The sequence below is a fragment of the Tyto alba genome, unplaced genomic scaffold (assembly GCF_018691265.1).
Source record: "Tyto alba isolate M040663 unplaced genomic scaffold, T.alba_DEE_v4.0 Super-Scaffold_13, whole genome shotgun sequence".
In the NCBI taxonomy this organism is placed as follows: Eukaryota; Metazoa; Chordata; class Aves; order Strigiformes; family Tytonidae; genus Tyto; species Tyto alba.
In genome coordinates this window covers 42,573,501-42,592,290 of record NW_024881275.1, presented here as the reverse complement: position 1 = coordinate 42,592,290, position 18,790 = coordinate 42,573,501, and the positions used below count along the sequence as shown (strand labels likewise).

At 35.5% G+C, this 18,790-nt stretch overlaps 1 protein-coding gene across 1 annotated transcript in view; it reads right to left on the bottom strand.

Annotated features, from left to right (window-relative positions):
• Window positions 1–18,790, bottom strand: part of FBN2 (fibrillin 2) — a 181,645-nt gene that overhangs the window by 40,357 nt on the left and 122,498 nt on the right. Inside the window, exons 26-36 of the mRNA XM_042787813.1 lie at window positions 17,343–17,471; window positions 15,072–15,197; window positions 14,252–14,377; window positions 13,313–13,435; window positions 13,057–13,182; window positions 9,937–10,062; window positions 8,746–8,868; window positions 7,182–7,304; window positions 5,396–5,521; window positions 2,697–2,819; window positions 2,199–2,321 (exon numbers count right to left, since the gene is read on the bottom strand). Coding sequence (XP_042643747.1) covers window positions 2,199–2,321; window positions 2,697–2,819; window positions 5,396–5,521; window positions 7,182–7,304; window positions 8,746–8,868; window positions 9,937–10,062; window positions 13,057–13,182; window positions 13,313–13,435; window positions 14,252–14,377; window positions 15,072–15,197; window positions 17,343–17,471 — 1,374 coding nt within the window. The remainder of the gene's footprint in view (window positions 1–2,198; window positions 2,322–2,696; window positions 2,820–5,395; window positions 5,522–7,181; window positions 7,305–8,745; window positions 8,869–9,936; window positions 10,063–13,056; window positions 13,183–13,312; window positions 13,436–14,251; window positions 14,378–15,071; window positions 15,198–17,342; window positions 17,472–18,790) is intronic.

The following is an 18,790-nucleotide window of genomic DNA, read 5'->3' as shown; positions in this document are numbered from 1 at the left end:
CTGAACTTCAGTTTGTCCCTCTATGGACTGCCTAAGTCAATAAAATAGACGCACCCAAGGCATACCAAATCTAGAAACACAACTAGCATAGCTGCGTTGGAATGGCAAGTCTCTGTTTGCACCTCCTATGCACAATCATTCAACCCTCTGGAAATAGTACAAATGAGAACTGCTAGTGAAAGAAAACAAAGTTCAAAACCCAACAATGCCTACAACTGTGTAAAATAGTATAACTAATACATTTTTAGTTGCATATGGTGCCCTATCTCTTCAAGGGCTTTTAAAAAAACAGGCATTAAAGTGTCACTTCATTAATGGATTAGGGCTTTATTTCTTAGTCTATTGACATTTCATGAAAAGCAGAGGCTTTGCTTGTCCCTGTCAAAAACAAAAGCTGAATGTTCACGGAGTGTTTTTTGCACTTCGTCATCGAATCAGTCTGTAGAGAGATGGAAAGAGCACACCTGAGGCTTGCAACTTCTCCCACAGACAGATAAATGGATTCTAGTTCTGTCACTGTCTGACACTGAACTTGAAAAAAAACTAAAATCCAACCAAAACCCCCATGTTGGCTCAGGGGGCTAAGTCTTGGGAGTGTCTTTTTTGTACAATCAGTGATTGAGAAACTAAAAATACTTCTTACACGAGGGAAATGAAAAGTCTTTGTACCAGGGAGAGGGACGGCCCTAGTAGTATTTCCTCAGGACAGAAATAAGGAAATGTCAAATAGTTTTTATACTACTTTCTTATTCAACATTTTTTCTTCAGAGAGGGAGGGCTTGCTGTCTGATTTGGGACTGTAGATTTGCTACAATTACCCTTGACTGGTTTCCCTTCCACTCTGGAGGCTTCCTTGAGGAAACATAGGGACCCCTGGTCCCAACATGGGACAACTGGTCCCAAAGTACAGTGACAACTCAAACTTCCATTTTTTAGCAAAATACAAGTCAGCTAGCAGTAGGATAATTCATTCTCATAAGCTTCTTCAGAGATCACTTAAAATTCTTCGGTCATAATTCAGGATTTGAAGGGCTGATCATACACAATATCTGGCTGTAGGAAAGAATGAGGATCTTAGTTCTATGCTGCAGAAAGGGAGTCAAAAAGGTAGGATTTCATTGCTTCAGCTGAATCTTCAAATGAGGCAAAACTAAAAGCTTAAGTCAGACTGCAGCTGCAGAAGAAAAGTATTAAGGCAGGAATTGTCAGAAGATTCTATGGGAGACAGAAACACAGGTTTTCAATTCAATGGGAATCACATAAATTCACTTAATCTTTAAAAATCACAGCTTAAAGTTTTTCAATACATTGGTCAAGACGGTTGACATCTATAGGTCTTGTACAGGACTTGTTTCTAGCATACAGAGAAGCAACAGACAATATTCATGGGCAGAAAATGGAGAAACATGGAAAAGATAAGAGATAAAATTTGTTCTGAAGGAAATCTGCATTTCTTTAGAAATTATTTGCTTAGAATATATTTATTCTACACCACACTGTAGTATTATTGTAAACATTTAGAGAATGGATGGAGTCCTAACTACCATTTCAGGAGAATTCGAGCCTTCCCAAGATAATAAAATAAAAAGGCTGTTTTCCAAATAAAAAGTTAGAAGGCTTTCCCAATATCACACACAAATCCTGTGTGGGCTGAACCTTAGCCCCTCTCTCAACCCGCCTCTTCCCCAAAACCTCCATAGACTGCTCTTATATACTCTAATCACATGACAGTCCTGTATCATGTAGCAAGTGAGAAAAGTAATGAAAATTCACTTTAAGTCTGTGTAAGCCAGAGGCAATTATGTACACTACAGTGAAACACACCTTTTACTTTGTTTCCAGCTAAATAGTTACCACAACCAGTTTTAAGTTCAATTTAGACTTAAGCTAAACATATCAATCAGTCCCAAGACACATCTAAGATTAAAAAATTCAGTTTTTTAAATAAGAACTGTTGACTGTCAGAAGAATGGAAATACAGATAATATATGTTTCAACAAATTTTAGAAGGGTGTATTTTAAAGCAACTATAAACACTATTAATCCATTAAAATAATTAACTCCATCTCTAGAAAACTATGTTACAGGATATGCAGCATGTGGAAGTAAAATTTTTCTGTATTGCTACTCTCATTTGCATCAAAACAGTCACACTGGCTGTGATTTCTAAAGAAATACTTTGGGTAGCTTTTACTTACCCACACAACCCACTCCAGTAGGATTCAGCTGGAAGTCTGGAGGACAATTACACTCATACCTTCCAGGAGTATTTACACAAAGCCCATTAACACAATTAATGGGATCGGCACATTCATCGATATCTAAATAGAAAAGTTACATTTGTAAATCTGCTCACTAGACATAAAAGAACAATTTTACCTTTCAAGAAAAATGGGCAGGAAAATTGCAAATGCTAGTGAATTTTAGCTGAAATTGAACAAAAAAGCTACTAATAATTCATTGAACATTTAGGAATAACTTTTGTACATCTGTATATTTAAGAAGCCGTTCTGTTTGTTCCATTCTTAAATCAACTCCAAAGCATGCAATTCTACACTTTGCTCGTTTAGTGGGGAAACATACACTCTCGTTGTAAGAGAATACAATGCATGTTTTGTGAACTCATATTTAAATTAACTTGTCGCAATTAAAAAAAGCAGTAAGTCTTGATATATTTCTGAACAGAAGAGATATACCTGTACAGTTTCCACCAGTTCGATCTAGTTCATAGCCATCATCACAGATACAGTGAAACATTCCTGGTAGATTATTACAGGTACCAAATACACATATGTTCTGGAAGGAGCATTCATCAATATCTGAAGGAATATATATTAAGACCAGAAAGTTACATATCATTACCATATTAATATTAACATAGTGTGCTGTATTACTAAAAACAAATGAGGACAAATGTAACTTGAAAAAGAAAATTGAAAAAAGCAACACTGAGTAATCACTTTTGGTTTTGCGTAGAACACTATAGCTAGGGATTTGTGAGGCATTCTCCATTAAGCTTCTTGGCACTTTTTCCTGTTTTACACAGTGTGAAGTAAAAATACCAAAACTGACTTCTCAGGACTCAAAATAAAAGCTAAGTCAAAAAGCCATTAAGTTCCTCTCAAAATGTGTACTGCATTAAACAGAATGAAGTGTAACAACATTCAAAGGTGTCAGTCATTTCCTAGCTCATAGTCTGTCTGCAACATTTCATACTAATGGCAAGTAAGATTTTCAAAATACCATTCTCAGGGAAAAGAACTATAGTAAGAAGAAAGAGAGGGAGTAGGCATCGACAATTACTTATATCTACTTGAAGAAACAATACAGGGAAAAGGAATGTAGGGAGTAAGAATTATCTTTTTTTCAAGCCCACATTAAACCAGCAACTACATATGGGTGAGCTAAAATGCATGTAAAGGACTGCCTGTGTGCTCATGTAAACTGAAGATTAAATTAGATGACTTTGCTGACTACATTGCTAGAAAATGAGTTAAATATTAACAGAGTTAAAAGTAATGTTTTTAGACACAAACTGTGAAGGACTTCTCAGTTGCAGGTAAGATAAGAGGGAAAACCCCCCTGCATCTACTGTGTGATAGCAAGACTTTTAAGCTGACAAAATAAAGCAGCTGTGCAGAAGGCTAATGCAACTCTAGCATGTACTAGTGAGCTATTTTTAGCACAGACGGGAAAGTGGAAAGCATTAATACCATTTTACAATGCACAGATAAATCTTCTTTTGAAATTCTGTGTGTAGTGCTCTGTTCAAGAGAGGGGAACTAAAATTGGATGAGGTGTAAAAAAGGGGTAGTAAAATTAGAGTATCTATTTTGAACTTGGCTTGCTTGCCTTAGCCAAAGCTTGGGAAGTATATAATGCCTCTTTGTAGGAACATATGAGAAGGGGTAACTTTTGAGGAGGAGAGAGATATAAATTTTTAAGGGAAAATTAAATTGAAGATAAATGCCTAATATCCAACAGTTCTGGAAATTAAAGGAAGGTTTCTAAGTACCTTGAAGTACAGTCAATGAATGACCTCCAAATCAGGTCATAATCATAACTTGTATTCAGATGAAGTTTTGTGAAGTTCTGGAAAAGACTGTATCATTGAGAAGCTAATGTACTGACATCTCAAGGGATTTCTGAAAAATTGGATTAATTATTTCTATTACGCTTATTGTACTAAATCCCTTGATTGCAGAAATCAGCCAATGAGTCATGTTATCTTAAGAAAAAATAATCTATCAAATTAAAAAAAAAAAATCCAAACAAAAAAGTTCTCTTGAAGTATTCGGCACCCATATCTTTTGGTTCTCCAACAGCAGAATTTAATCTATAGAATGCTTTCAGACTTCTATTAGAATCACACTGATACACTAATACTGAGCATTTTTTCAAAATTCTTCAATTTATTTTTTGAAGCATCATTGTGGACCAATTGACAAGCCAAATATTGGTGACCTGCTAGCCCAAGAATTAGAAACATTGTTTTTCAAAACAATAATTGACTGATATCTATTTGGGGATTTTTATTAGAACATTGGCATGACTATAATACTTGGTAAGTATTAAGAGATCTGACCAAAACAGTTGTGTTCAGAAGCACCTGCAATCCTCCTACAGCTATAAGTCTGATTCATAAATGTATACCTGAATGTCTGAACAGGCCAAGTTATGGACTGAATTTTAGATACTACATTTTAGATTCTGTTTTTAATGTCTCATCAAGAATTATAATCTCCTAAGAAGTTATGAGGTTTCCACCACTAAATATGAAATGTTAAAAAGCTTTGGAGCACCAGCTAAAATGCTTTAGCTAACATACAGTTCTATTAAACAAACAAAAAAGTAGGAACAGGGAATAGAAGCTGAATTGGACTAGAAAGATAGTAATTCCTTTTGCACTTCAGATGATCTGGTACAATACTGAGAGTGAAGGGATGATGATAAAAAAAATGTTACAAACTTGCCCTATATAGCAGCGATTTGCCTACTTTAGATTTCCTGAAAACGTTTATTTTAAAAGGAGGTCACTTAACACAATTTGTGTCTCCTATGTAAACACACTAAATAAAACAGTGATGAACACAGGATTTTCCACACACTCTTCACTAGTGACAAAAAGAAGGAAAGTAATTTAAAAAACAAAATTTCTGAGCTAAACTGCTACTCTGGGATTTTTGGACCAAGGCCAGGAAAACTTCATAAAAAGATGAAAGCTACCTTCAACATAATTCACACTGCAAAATCATTAATGATTGAAGAAATTACTTATATATGAAGCATGTGCTGAATATTCTGCTTCCAGGCTGAGGTCCTACCAGCATTTGTTGTTTGCTTTATAGCAGCCAATTCAAACTCAGAAAATGAACTTGAAGTACCCGTGGCATACCTTGGCACGACTTGCTGTCCAAGGCAGGAGTGAATCCCATCTCACACTCACAACGGTAGGCACCGGGGACATTTAAACACTGTCCGTTTTCACACAGATTAACATTTTCTGCACACTCATCAACATCTGTGGGAGTCAGAAAATTTATTTGAAACTACATGTTTCACTAGCAAAATACAAATGATATTCATTTTGATGTTCAAAGTAATAGTGCTGTTGCATATTGTTGATATAAAACAAAATATTTATACCTGAAGATGAAGAAAATTGAAAGAATGCAAAAAATCAAGCATAATGTAATTTCCACAATTAGTCATTTTATCCTGCCAGGATTCCTTACTGCTTGTTTTTTATTAAGAGTTTTAATTTTTTTTTTTAAATAATGGAAGGTTTTCAGATTCAGTAGTATTAGTTTTGACAGACAAGTTGAATACTTTGCTTACAAAGTCAAAACGTTGTCTCCTGGTGTATATTGCTATGTTACTTTGACTTAAAATATATTCAAAAGGCAAATTTTCTTAAGTGAATCATATATAGAAAATTATTTTCCTATGCATTTTAGGAAATACTCTTTGAGAATTATGAACATTACAACTACCACTTGCACATTACTGGGAATTCTTCCAGTATGCCCCACTGATTATTTTTTTATTTTTTTAAGAGATATAAATGAGCAGAATGACAAATGAAGGCATTCATCACTGCAGTCATTATAAGGACTTGTACTTTTGTCAGATATGATTATGATTGTCCAAAAAAATTTTCCATATACTTTAATTTTATTAGCCAAACCCTAGTATCCCATCTGATTTTTAAAAAACAGAAGATCTGCAAACATAGTGTGTTAATATTAGGGATGAAAGTTCTTGTTCATTAACCACAAACTTGAAACACATAAACAAATGATATTTGAAGATCCTTACTCTGAAAGAAAAAAACCTTACAATACTAATCAGAAGACAACCTTGTTAAAGTGTAAATTAATTTTGACTTAAAATTAGCCAGTTAGCTAATAATGAATGCATTCACATTAGTTTCTAGGTATTTTACTATCATCAGGATGCATCCCTTCAAACCTTCAAATTTGCTGACCACATAGAGGACACATTAGAAGTCAGGAGCAGAGATATTATTGCATCTCCACTCTGTAATGGATAAAAACCACAATAACTCAATATTTGGCCATTAATGTTTAATACAAAATCTTTACACTTTATACAATCCTTTACACAGTAGTTTATTTTGAATCACTTGCTGTGTGCTAAACAATGTTCATTCTTAATAGTGAGCATTTACCAACAAATTTAAATACAGAGATCATAGGCAATATTTTTCAACTGTAATTTGTTTTTCTGTTTAAAAAGTCCTATGTTAGTGATTAAATCCTGTAGTGAAGGGAAAAAAGATGATCCTTCCCTGCCAGAGGCAGACCTGGCCTACAAGACAGGAACCACAAGAGAGAGTAGGTGTTTTGTGTTCTTGACTAGAGAGCCTGATGCTGCAAGCTGCACATGAGCATTCAAAAAAACTGGCATGAAGAGGAGGAGGAGGAAGAAGCAGACAGCACTTCATCCAACAAATGGGCCCAGAGGGCCCAATCTGGCACACAAATCAAAAGAACAATCAGTTGCTTTGATTAGCATTTCTTCAGCAGATGGGAAGAATCCTGATCTTAAAAGACACTTTCACATTTATTATCTTGCACTTTGGGCTTAGATCAAATTTGCAAAGCTTCCACACAGCAGAAACAATCAGTGACAAGTCAGCTTTCACAGAAATTTCTTACCAGAACAAGTAAATCCATCCCCAGTGAATCCCCCCGCACAGGCACAGCGGTATGACCCTGGGGTGTTCACACACTGAGCGTTCATGCTGCACTGGTGGGTCCCATTGGAGCATTCATCAAGATCTGCACATCAGGAGCAAAAGAGTGCAAGCAGTAACAGAGCACTTAGTATACTTGGTTTACAATTAACTGTCAAGCTCACAAGTGCAAATGCAAAGATGATTTATGTCTCCATAAATATACAAAGCTTCCATTAGAAGATAATGGATTAATCTATAGGGATTTCCTTTCAATATTTCTTCCTTTAAATTAAAATGTATGGGGTTGGTTAAAATGTTTCCAAGCAACAGATGGAATTCAGCTGACTCATTACTTGAGTGTTAATATCCTGTTAGATGTCTTGAATTTAGAATGAGTTTGAAAAACCAATAAACCAAAGAAATATAGTAAGGTGAAAATCTGCCATACATTTAGGAGAGTCTTCTCAAGTGAAAGAATATGACAACAGTGTAACCCCATGAAAGTTAATGAAAGCTTTCTTATTTAGTTGGATGTCAACTTGGATGGAAAAAAAAAAAACAAAAACAAAAACAAAATAAGCCCCCAAAAAGAAAAGTCTTTCCTTCCCCTCAAAGGCATGTTTAAAGGGAATGGCCATATGAGTCCATGACGTAAGAGTCACCCTAGCTGGTGCTTTAGGGTAGCCAATGGTCCATTCTCACCCGTGTGCAGAGCGGTCTCCTAGAAGAATACTCTATACCCAGGAGCTATTCTAACTACAAGGATGCTGCCAGAAAAACTTTTAAAAGTCTTCTCCTTCAAATGGGACTTTTTATTTACTTAGTAGGAGCTCACATATTTTTAAGTAAATTATAATAATAAAGACCAGGGGCCCTTCCCTTTTTTCTCAGATATGGCTTAAAAATCTTAGAAAATCTGGCCTCCAGTAAAATATCGTAATATGGTACTTTTCCTTTTATCAATAGTGCCTAATTCTTAAATGAAGCTCCTCTCCCATAGATCCTAAAATGTTCAGAAAAAAGGTAAATATCACAATCTTTTACACACCAAACCAAAAAATGAAGGCAAGGAGACAGGATGCTACTCCAGCCGTCCACCAAAAGCAGAATCATTTCTCATACCTCAAGTTCAATCTGTTTTATATTAGGGCCCATAAATTAGACATAATACAGGACATTTATGAAAAATGGTATTAAGTAACAGAATTAACATCTTACTGACAGGAAATCACAAAACAAATTCCGTTTTATTTTTGATTGATTTTTTTTTAAATTTTTGAACATTACAGTAGTTGTATGGAAACTTTGTAAGATACATAAGTTAATTCAGTAAGATGCTACATGACAGGCTTCTGAGATGAAACCAGTTGTCTTCTCAGAAAACTAAACCTCTGAAACATAAGAATCTTGCATACCCATCTATCCACAGAGAGCAGCAGACAGAAGAATAATACTTTGTTACTAATGGAGTAATCACACAACATGATTTCATTATTTTTTTTAAAAAAAGAAAAAGATAAAAGCGTTATTTTCTGTGTACTTACCAATACATTTAATGCCATTTCCAATCCATCCTTCTCTGCAACTACATTTAAAACTTCCTGGTATATTGACACATGAGGCATGCATGTCACAGTTGTGAGCACTCATTTCGCACTCATCCACATCTATAAGCACAAAAAACCCTATTTGTAATTACATGAGGAGCACAAGGATATTACAAATTATGTTCCCTTTACATGTCATTTATTTCCACTGTGAAGCTTTGCAGTCCTTTAAAAAGCAAATGTTCAAGACTGCAGAATAATTCAAGCAAGTTACTTCATATTATACATTAATAAAAAACAGTGATGATTGTATTTTCATTTTGTTCTTTATTTGCAAACATGACAAAATTAGTCTGGTTTCCTACAACTGCTTTTCAGTTTAAAACTAAAGCTATTTCCAGATATATTGAATATGCTGATCTTTATATGTCTAAAAATGAGATAAGACCTTCAAGTGCACAGGGACAGCTCGGTTATAAAAAATATTAGTCTTAAGATTTTAGTAACTACAGAACAAATTCTTAAAGACCAAGTTATAGAAGAAATTCTGTCAACTTTCCCAGAAAAAATAATTTTGGATTAATTTAGCTTCTGGAATGCAGTGGACCCAGCTTGCAGAAGACAAAGGTACTGCTTAACTATCACAGGAACTGACAGAGTTTGAAACTGACTGACACTGATTCCTTAAAATTTGTTAGCATGGGTTGAAGGATGGCATATACTTTCCCTTTTACATCACCACTTTTTTTTCATTCTTTTCTTTTACATTTTTTCCCCCTTTTGTCCTCCTGCAGGGTTATTTCCTGCAGCTTTAGTTGACAGATGAGTTCCTACTTTAAGTAGGTATGACAAATGAGTACTGATAAAATACTTCTAATACAAATGCAGCTGTGCCCCCCCCAACTATGTTTCGTACCACAGATGCTCCCCCAATCTACACTGATAAAAGCTTTGCCTTTAAAATTACAGTTATGAAAGGGACCTCTCATATCATATTGATATGGTCAAGGAATGAACCTTTACAGACTCTGGATACATGCTGACAAATGTAAAATGCTTACTCTTATATTTACTATCATGTACAGATACCAGTCTCTCACTTGTGTGTGAACATTTCTGCATTTATTTTACCTAGAGCCAACCAAGATATGTGCACACACATACAAATATGCTGGAAATTTGCTTTACCTGTGCATCCAGTGGCTCCTTTCTTGACTGAATAGCCTAGCTGACAGTGACAAATGAAGGAACCTTTAGTGTTTTCACACTCCCCAAACATACAGATGTTGGAATTCAAATCGCATTCATTCACATCTGTAATTGCACATACATTCATTATTAGTTGCACATTACTGTCATTTAACAGCATACTTCGTCTTTTTTGGAATGCTTTCATTGAGGTGAAAATATCAGAAGCATGATTCACCCCTATGACTTGTGGCATTTATTAATCTTCATCATATCAGCTGCTCCACTCTGTATTCTTTTAATTCCCTAAAAACAAGTAAGGATGAAATATCACTGTGGTTTTCTAATTTGTTTAGAATGCTAATTATTGGTCTCTTACTTCTTGCAATAATCACTTTAAAGCATTTTTAAAAAACATGTTCTTCATAATATAGCTATAATTTTCTTACAAAGAAGAATTTATACAGTGAATTTATTACTTTTACTGTACTGATCTACAGGCTTCAATTTGCACATTTTGATTACTATTTAAAATTGAATAATGATATATGAAAGTGTGTCGATACATCTGAATAGCATTTGTCAAAATTATAAAAAATAATAAAGTAAACCAAAGCGTTTTTTTTAATAATCTTATGAAACAATGAAACTGATACAAGAACAAACTAGTCTTGGGCACCTGTCAAGTGGATAACTGAGGAGTTTCATGTGAGTGTTCTGAGTCATATTGCAGTGGAGCCATATGGCCCAAGACCTTATCAAATATCTTATCCAGTACTTCCATTTGTCCTTTGAAATGATATTAACTAACAGTACTATACTATGACATTAAAAGGAGTCACTATACTGTGGATGAAAAGGCATTTCTGGTATTTGTAGTTGTCCTTTTGAGTGAAGTAAGATGTCATGTAGTGCAGCCAAAGTGACAAAAAAAGACAGGAAGGACACATTCAGGTCACAGAAGTTGCCAGACAAAGGACAGTATAGGCACAAGGGACTGTAGGTAGGCAGGAAAACCTCACAGGTACACCAGAAGAATGACTGGCAAGGCAAGAAAACAAGACAAGCCCTACAAGGAGTAGAAGGAACCCTCCTCTTTGTGAGAGGGACAATAGCATAAAAATATTAGCATGGAAAATTGGAGAAGAAAGAAGACATACCCACTTCAGTTTCAGCTTGTCTTGTGGACAAGTGCTCAAGCCTGATCACTCTGACCTTTGTGACTAAGCAACACCAAAGGCTGGAAGCCAGTCAACGCAAACTACCCATAACAGCTTGGTGGTATTCTATACTTGCATGTAATTTAGCATGGGATTATTAAAAAGTAACAGTTTTTCTTTGTGCAGTGATAATGATCAATATTGCATAAGAACTGACCATTGGCAAATGTGTTGTTATTAAATGAATTTAGTAAAACTTACTTTTGTATTTTAAAACAGGGCTGATTTTATCAGCCTTCTAAATATTCTCATTAGAGCAACCTTTATTTCCCTAGCATAATCAGTTGTCACACTATAAGGCAAAGAAAGCTGCCATGCTCTGTCTCCTCAACTGCAGGAGCTTCAGACTTACCTCTGTAGTTCTGCTTGCTGAGACACCCCTGGAACATAAGAATTGACCTGCTTCCAAAATCTCACTGGAAAAGTCTGAACTATGAAGCATATCAAACAGGGAACTCTTAAGACCACATGGAAATTTCAAACTCCTTCTCTTAGTAGTTCATGGTTATGAGTAGCTCTCGCAGAGCCTTCCATTTAAGTTCCAAAGAACGACTATGGATCATTGGCAGATTTTTAGTACAGATCAGTATCTATCACTCTGCTACGCCATTAGAAAATAGGTAGCTAGGAAATAATTTTTACTAATGATCCCAAGTCTGTATGTTTGTGTGGCAAGGTGAATTCTTTGCTGACAAGAAACAAAGTCCCTCTGACAGTGAAAGAAGCAGAAAGAAACCTCAACATGTTTCAAGAGAGCTCCAATTTTACACTAGCTAAACTGCAAAGATCATCTAATTTCACATACTGTCAAATAAATAAAGGGTATTGCAAATACTTCTGCTGGAAAAAAATTAAGTACTTTGTTGAAAGTAGTGTTAGGTCCACTAAAAAACGGCAGTTACCCCAAAGGCTCTTGGACAAACTGAATGATGCTGTTAGTAAGGAAAGCAATTACATAGATGCAGAAATTCACACTTTCTCACTATATGTTTCTAACCTTAATATCAGATACTGTTTTCCTACAGAAGAATGTTTAAGAGCAGTTGTATATAAAATTAAAAAAGATAGTCTGATTTTACAGCTACTAAGATGGCTAGTATGAAAAAAATACTGAAAAGATCAGTTCTAAACTTATAAGTTGGTTGCATAAACATGGTGTATGATTGCAAAACTGAAAACAAGAAACTTGAATAATGTAAAAGTGAAAGCGAATTAAAAAATCTTAAATTCAACTCTAACTATGGAGAAAGGAGATAAAACCAGCTCACGACAGCTCTGCTCAGCATTACATATAACTAGTTTCTCCTGTGTGTGTGTCTGTGTGAGTGTGCACACAGGCAAAGTGAAGATTTGTTTGACAGCTACTCACAAAATATAGAAATATATTATTAGTATAGTCAAAACCACCTTGAAATAAGAAACATAAGAAACTTTACATTAAATTTAAAAGGTAAGAACTTCATATAAACACCAAGATAAACTAAACAGGTTAGGTTAATTTGAGGAGATACTTTTATTTTAATTTCCTTTATAATTACTCTATGGTAACTTTCTGTAGTTGACGGAATAAACTAAAACATTTACAAGAGACAGAATAAAATGCTAGGGTGCTCAAATAATCTCAATAGAGATGTTTTAGAGGAATCATATCATTACAATTAAATCACTCTTATTTTTGGAACTATGTGAGATTTGATTAATCTTTATGGACTTTCAATTTTTTTTCTACCCTTCCTGACATCCATAGTGATAGGCAAGAAAGATCTACAGATTTTTTTTTTTTTTTTTTTTTATAATATACAGTTTCAATACCCACTTTCAAGTAACCAGCAGAAAATCCTAAAACATTAGCTGCTGGGTTTTTAGAGTTGCATTAAATTTGGTGCATACAGCTACTTACCAATACAAGTTTTCATGTCCATAGAAGCCATAAATCCATCATAACAGAGACAGCGATATTCCCCTGGAATATTAGTACATTGCCCACCATCACAGATATCTGGATTGTTTTCACATTCATCAATATCTGGGAAAAAAAACCCAACCAACCAAACAGGTAATAATTCTGTCACTCTGGTACGGATCAGCTAAAAGAATACTATGTTCATACTGGCTGAAAGATACAATGCTGAAACTTTCAAGATATTAAAACCTACCTGCACATGTCCTGACATCTGGCATTAGAGCATAGCCGTCACTGCAGCTACATTCATAGCTGCCTTCTGAGTTAGTGCAGTGTGTGTCACAGCCTCCATTCATTATCATACATTCATCAATATCTGGGGAAGATACATTAGTAGTAGCAAGTCTACTTTTATAAGGAAAAGTCTTCTCTTGCCATTTCACTCAGCAGATTAAAAAGTTTATCAATGATATGATTCTGAATTTTTACTCTCACTCTACTGTCTCTGATTTATATTTTGTTCAGATTTCTTTCAACTGCATTTTGACCTGTGGGAGCAAGTGGCTACTTTCAGTTGCTGCTTTTGTTCATATGTATTACTACTAGGTAAGTAAAAAAAAATGCAAAACACAACATGTGTAAACGAAAGAAAGAAAAGCCCTGAAAAATTTAAGTTTCATTAAAGCTTGAAACGTAGCACAAACTTCTATTTTTGCAAAAAAATAAACAAAACCAACAAATAAAAAAACTCTAAATACCTCTGTTCTCCTTACCAATGTGATGACAACTATATAATCCAGTACTACTACACTAAGGATTTAGGAGTTGTGTATAATAAGGAGAAAAAATGAAAGCAACTATCAATGCATGGGGTTGTTCTTGCATAATCAAGAAATCAAGCAATATTTTCTGGTTGTTAGTTCAAGCCTCTGATTTTAATGGAGTAGCACCATAGGATTTTTTTTTCTCGAAGTATTCTGTAGAGTTCAGCACAGCAACAACCTCTTTATACCTTCTTTATATTTTTAAAGTAAAAGAAGGGTCCACAGTAGTTCATGATATGCCTAATAGCAGATGGGAAGATGGCCCTACTCAGTTTCAGAAGGAAGATATGAAAATAACTAAAAACAAAGACAGATGAAACAATATATGCTGAAGCACAAATACGTAGCTGAAGGTGTACAACACTTGCCTATGCAGCCTTGTCTGTCAGGAGTGGCCTGGTACCCAGAATTACAGGAACACTGGTATGTTCCAACCATGTTCACACACTTGCCATTTCTGCAGAGACTGTCACTTAATGAGCACTCATTTACATCTGGAAAAGAATCACTCATATAAATTGCGTGTTTTTCAGAATGCAGACTCTAACTGCTCAAATGCCAGAGAAAGAGGGTGAGAGGTACTATTTTAAAATGGTGGCTTTCAGGCTTTTTCAATTTCTTTCTTGTTCTTAGCATGTTCCAGTTCAAGATATAGAGCTGTGAACAGTATCTTTAAGTCAGTGTCCAAAGCTTTATCTTTGTTTCTGGCTGCAAGCATTCACTGAACAGTCTGCTGGTTTAAACCTACTCTTGAAGCAGCTATGCATCAAACACAGAAACCAAAGAGATAATATGCATTGTATTTTTTGCCTTTTTTTCACCATGAATTATTTTCACAAATGAGACCTGCATTTCAATAAGGGATAATATCTTTTTGTAACCATAGGAATGAAGTTCACTTTGTGCTTGTATGCATTTTACTTGAAATTTGCCACCATGAGTGGTACAGTGCTAAATAATCCGTTAAGAGGCCTGGTAAAATATTCCTCTTCAAAGTCAACAGCATTAAGGGCACTGGAGATTTTACAGGAGCTGTTACAAGGTTTTAATTTAAGATACTTGTGTAAAGGAGGACCATGAATTTGTATAAGACACTCCTCAGACCCCATATTTGCCAGAGACAAGTTTTCATAGCACAAATGACCATTCTTAGAAGGCTGAAGGCTACTATCCTGAATTGAAACTCACCTATGCATTCCTCACGTGATGGTGACAGCTCGTGTCCCAGAGGACAGTCACATTGAAAACTCCCTTCAGTGTTCACACACGTGCCACCTCTACATAGCAGAGGGTTGCGTTCACATTCATCAATATCTGCGAAGAAACCATGATAAACAAATATAAAATCATTACTAAGGAGCAACAAAGAGAATTCACAGTGTCTGTAGGTTAAGAAATCTGGAGGTCAGAAATAAGGTATGTTTCACTAAAGCAGTGTTGTTCCTTCCCTCATACTGCATAGTATGTCAAACAAAAACCTATACATTATTAACTCTAAAAATGTGAATTCTTCCCCTCAAAACCACCAGAAATTAATCATTCAAAATTAAGTATTCTAGGAGATATAGGACAGGAGAAAAGACAGTAACTGTTTAGATGGTTGCCATCTAGAACAATGTATTAATGTGATGAAATTTTCAAAACAGTGGTTCTTAATGAAACCAGATACCCATTTATATATGCACTGAAATTGTTGTCTATGGATGCTGTCAATGGGGATGTGTGTGTAAGCTTTTATTTGAAAGGCTATTCATTTTGGTAACTCCTGGATACATTGTTCTGTGGCTGAGAAATATGCTTGCTACAGCTTATAATGGCAAACTGAATAGTTGACTCACAAACCTGATAAAACCAGCTAATACTAGATTTGGATGAAGAGAAATATGACTAAAACATGTACAAGGTGTAGGATGCACTCACACTTTTGGACTCCCAGGATGCATTATGGCTACCTATCCTTGAAATTAGATTTCTATTAAGATAGGCAGGCTAGTGTTATCTTTCATTAGCCAGAGAACTTAGTCAATACACCACTGAGTTTTGCAGGTTATTCATGAGGGGAGAAACTGCATGGTGATAGAATTCAACATCTCTTTTGCAATACTCCTGCTTGGATAGTTCTCGCAGCTCCAAAATGTTTTCAATGAACATTATGCCCTCCCTTTCTCAGTTCCTGCAAAAGGCCCTCAAGAAGTAATTTCTTTTCTTATCTCCACACTTTCTGCTTATTTCTGTGACATCTTGATTCCCTGCCTCTGTCTTACAGATAACATATCTCCACCATACAAGTACTGATTCTCTGCATTTGTACTGTGTCTCTCACGAAGGCTATTCAGGTCCACAGTTTAGCTTCTTTGTTATGTTCATCTGTGATTCAGGCAATGATTTTTTCTGATTTTTGGAGTTTAAAAGTATGACAATTTTCAGGAAATCAAGTAAAGATGATAGGAGGCCTGCATGGTCTCCTGGCACACAGGGGCATAGGACCACTTATTTGAGTTTCAGTTATGAGCACAAAAGTTCCTGACAAAACTCAGACACAAAAAAGTAGCATAGAATAGGCAAAAGCAGGGACAGCTTATGCAGGAGAAATACAGAGGCACTATCTGAGTGTGCTGAGATGGGGCTAGGAAAGCCAAAGCCAACAGGAGTTTACCCTGAAAAGGGATGTGAAGGGTCTAACAGCAGCAGCAAAAACGATGAAGGGAAATGGGGCAAGGGAACTGCTGCAAAGGACACAGAAAGGACCCATGAGTGGTAAGAGGGAGCTGGCCAATGTAATTTTGAAGACACTCCTGACCATCCTTGAAAGGTCATGGAAATTATGCAAGGATCTTTAGGGTAGGAGGAGAGGAAATGTCAATACAATCTTCAAGAACGGCAAAGAGGAAGACCCATTCAGCCTCATCAAGATGAAAATTTCAGACACTTAATTTTAATTATATATTTAATTATGTATGTCATGAAGCATTCCACAATACTAACTCAAGATTTTTTAAGGTGGCTAGTAACTTTTGCTGTCTCCATATCTATTCTTACAGCTTTAGACAGATTAGAGAGATGTAATTTTTCAGGAAATGCTCTCAGAACTTCTTGAGGCCTAAAAGAATCAAGGAAAAGTGAATCATACTACTTTTGAAACTCCAGTCTTCTATTCCTAACTTTACCAAATATTTGGATACCTCATTAGCCATTTTTAAACTACATGAATTAATAGTTGTTGTTATTCTAATACATCTACACAGAAATGTGTAAACGTAATTAGCAAAAAGAACAAGCAAAGCTATATGCATAGTTCAGTTATCTGTCCTATAAACTTTATTTCTGTCTCATTTGCTCAAGAAGTCACAATAATTATGCACGTGAAGTATTCAGTGGAGCAGAGCTAGTATAGTATGGAGTATAGTCAGGCTTTATAAAGTAAATGGACAGATTCCAGGTCATCCTGGCAACACTTACCCATACAGTTCTTCATCATCATAAATCCACTTTCGTAACCATCAAAGCACTCACACTCAAAGCTTCCAGGAGTGTTGACACAAGTACCACTTCCACATAAGTCTGGGGAGATCCTGCACTCATCAATGTCTATTTTATAGTAATGGAGAGGTACCAAAATCAGAGTTTAAGTATATCTGGCTTTGCACAGAAGTGAATACTAGGCCATTATAAATTAACTCTACAGAAATCATATACAGTATATAAATTAACAGAGAAAAATAAAATTAATTTAATATTTAAAGGAGTATCTGATTATGTGAAACAATTTATTGAAGATTCATAATGCAATGCCTTCAGAGCTCTCAACTATAGATTATGTAACATGCAGGCTTTCATTAAGTTTAATTTCAGGTTAGATTTCTAAGGAAATTACTAACTGTTACAAATTCTGAGTAGTTATTATTACAGAGGCACCAATTGACACCATGACTGCAGTGCTACTGATATTAACTTATTATGAAGACATTTATCCAATAAAAGCTTACTTATACACTTTCCATTAGGAATTAAAGTAGCTCCTTTGAAAGCTAAATTTACAGTTCACTGCTTATCTTATTAGTTAAGTTTGAATGAAACTTACTGTGGAAAATTATGGCAGGTTTGTAGAAGGCAAAAAGAGGAGAGGTAAAGGGAAGAGGGGTGGGGGGAGAGGTCTTTGTAAGACACACTGGTAGTGAGTCAGGAAACTAAAGAGTAATTTATAATATGGATATGATCCAGTAAAGCAGGTCAGTGTTGAAGGAGAGGACTGAAAAGAACTAGATAGCCTGTTATTTACTATCCCCTCACATCTTTCCAGACTTCTGCCTTCCTTACACTCCTGTCCATTCAGTGTTTTGGGGCTGAACTAGGGTTCAATGCCTTTGTTTCATGTTCTCCACTATACACTCTACCTTCAGCTTCATTCACTACCATGTCCATAACTTTTACGTATTATGAAATAATGAAGTCTCTACAGGGAATAAAAATAACAGAATATTTGAAACAATTAAGATGTTAGTCCAGGACAGGGCATAGGATTGGTTCTGTCATCCAAGAAGTCCAGGGAGCAAGGAATCAGAGAAGAGCATCAACATGATTGCAGTAAGTTGGTGAGCTGGGCAGTAGACTAATTTGTTCTGTGGTTGAGGAAAAGTAGGCAAGTATAAGCTTAACTAAAGAAACTGATAAAGATTTAAAACAGTTATTTTTTCACTACACGCAAGAGTCTCTTTTGCTTCTGTGTCACTCCCCATGGCCAGGTTTCTGCAGGGTGAAGACAGTTTAGTCCCCACACACAGATCTGTGGAAGTGTCGGATGGTAGCCCATGTGGTGGGCCTGAGATGTTACAGGGTATCTGGCCTCCTGAAGGCTTTATAAAACATTTTGATGTTAATTTAAAACAAAAAAAAGTTTTCCATTTAAT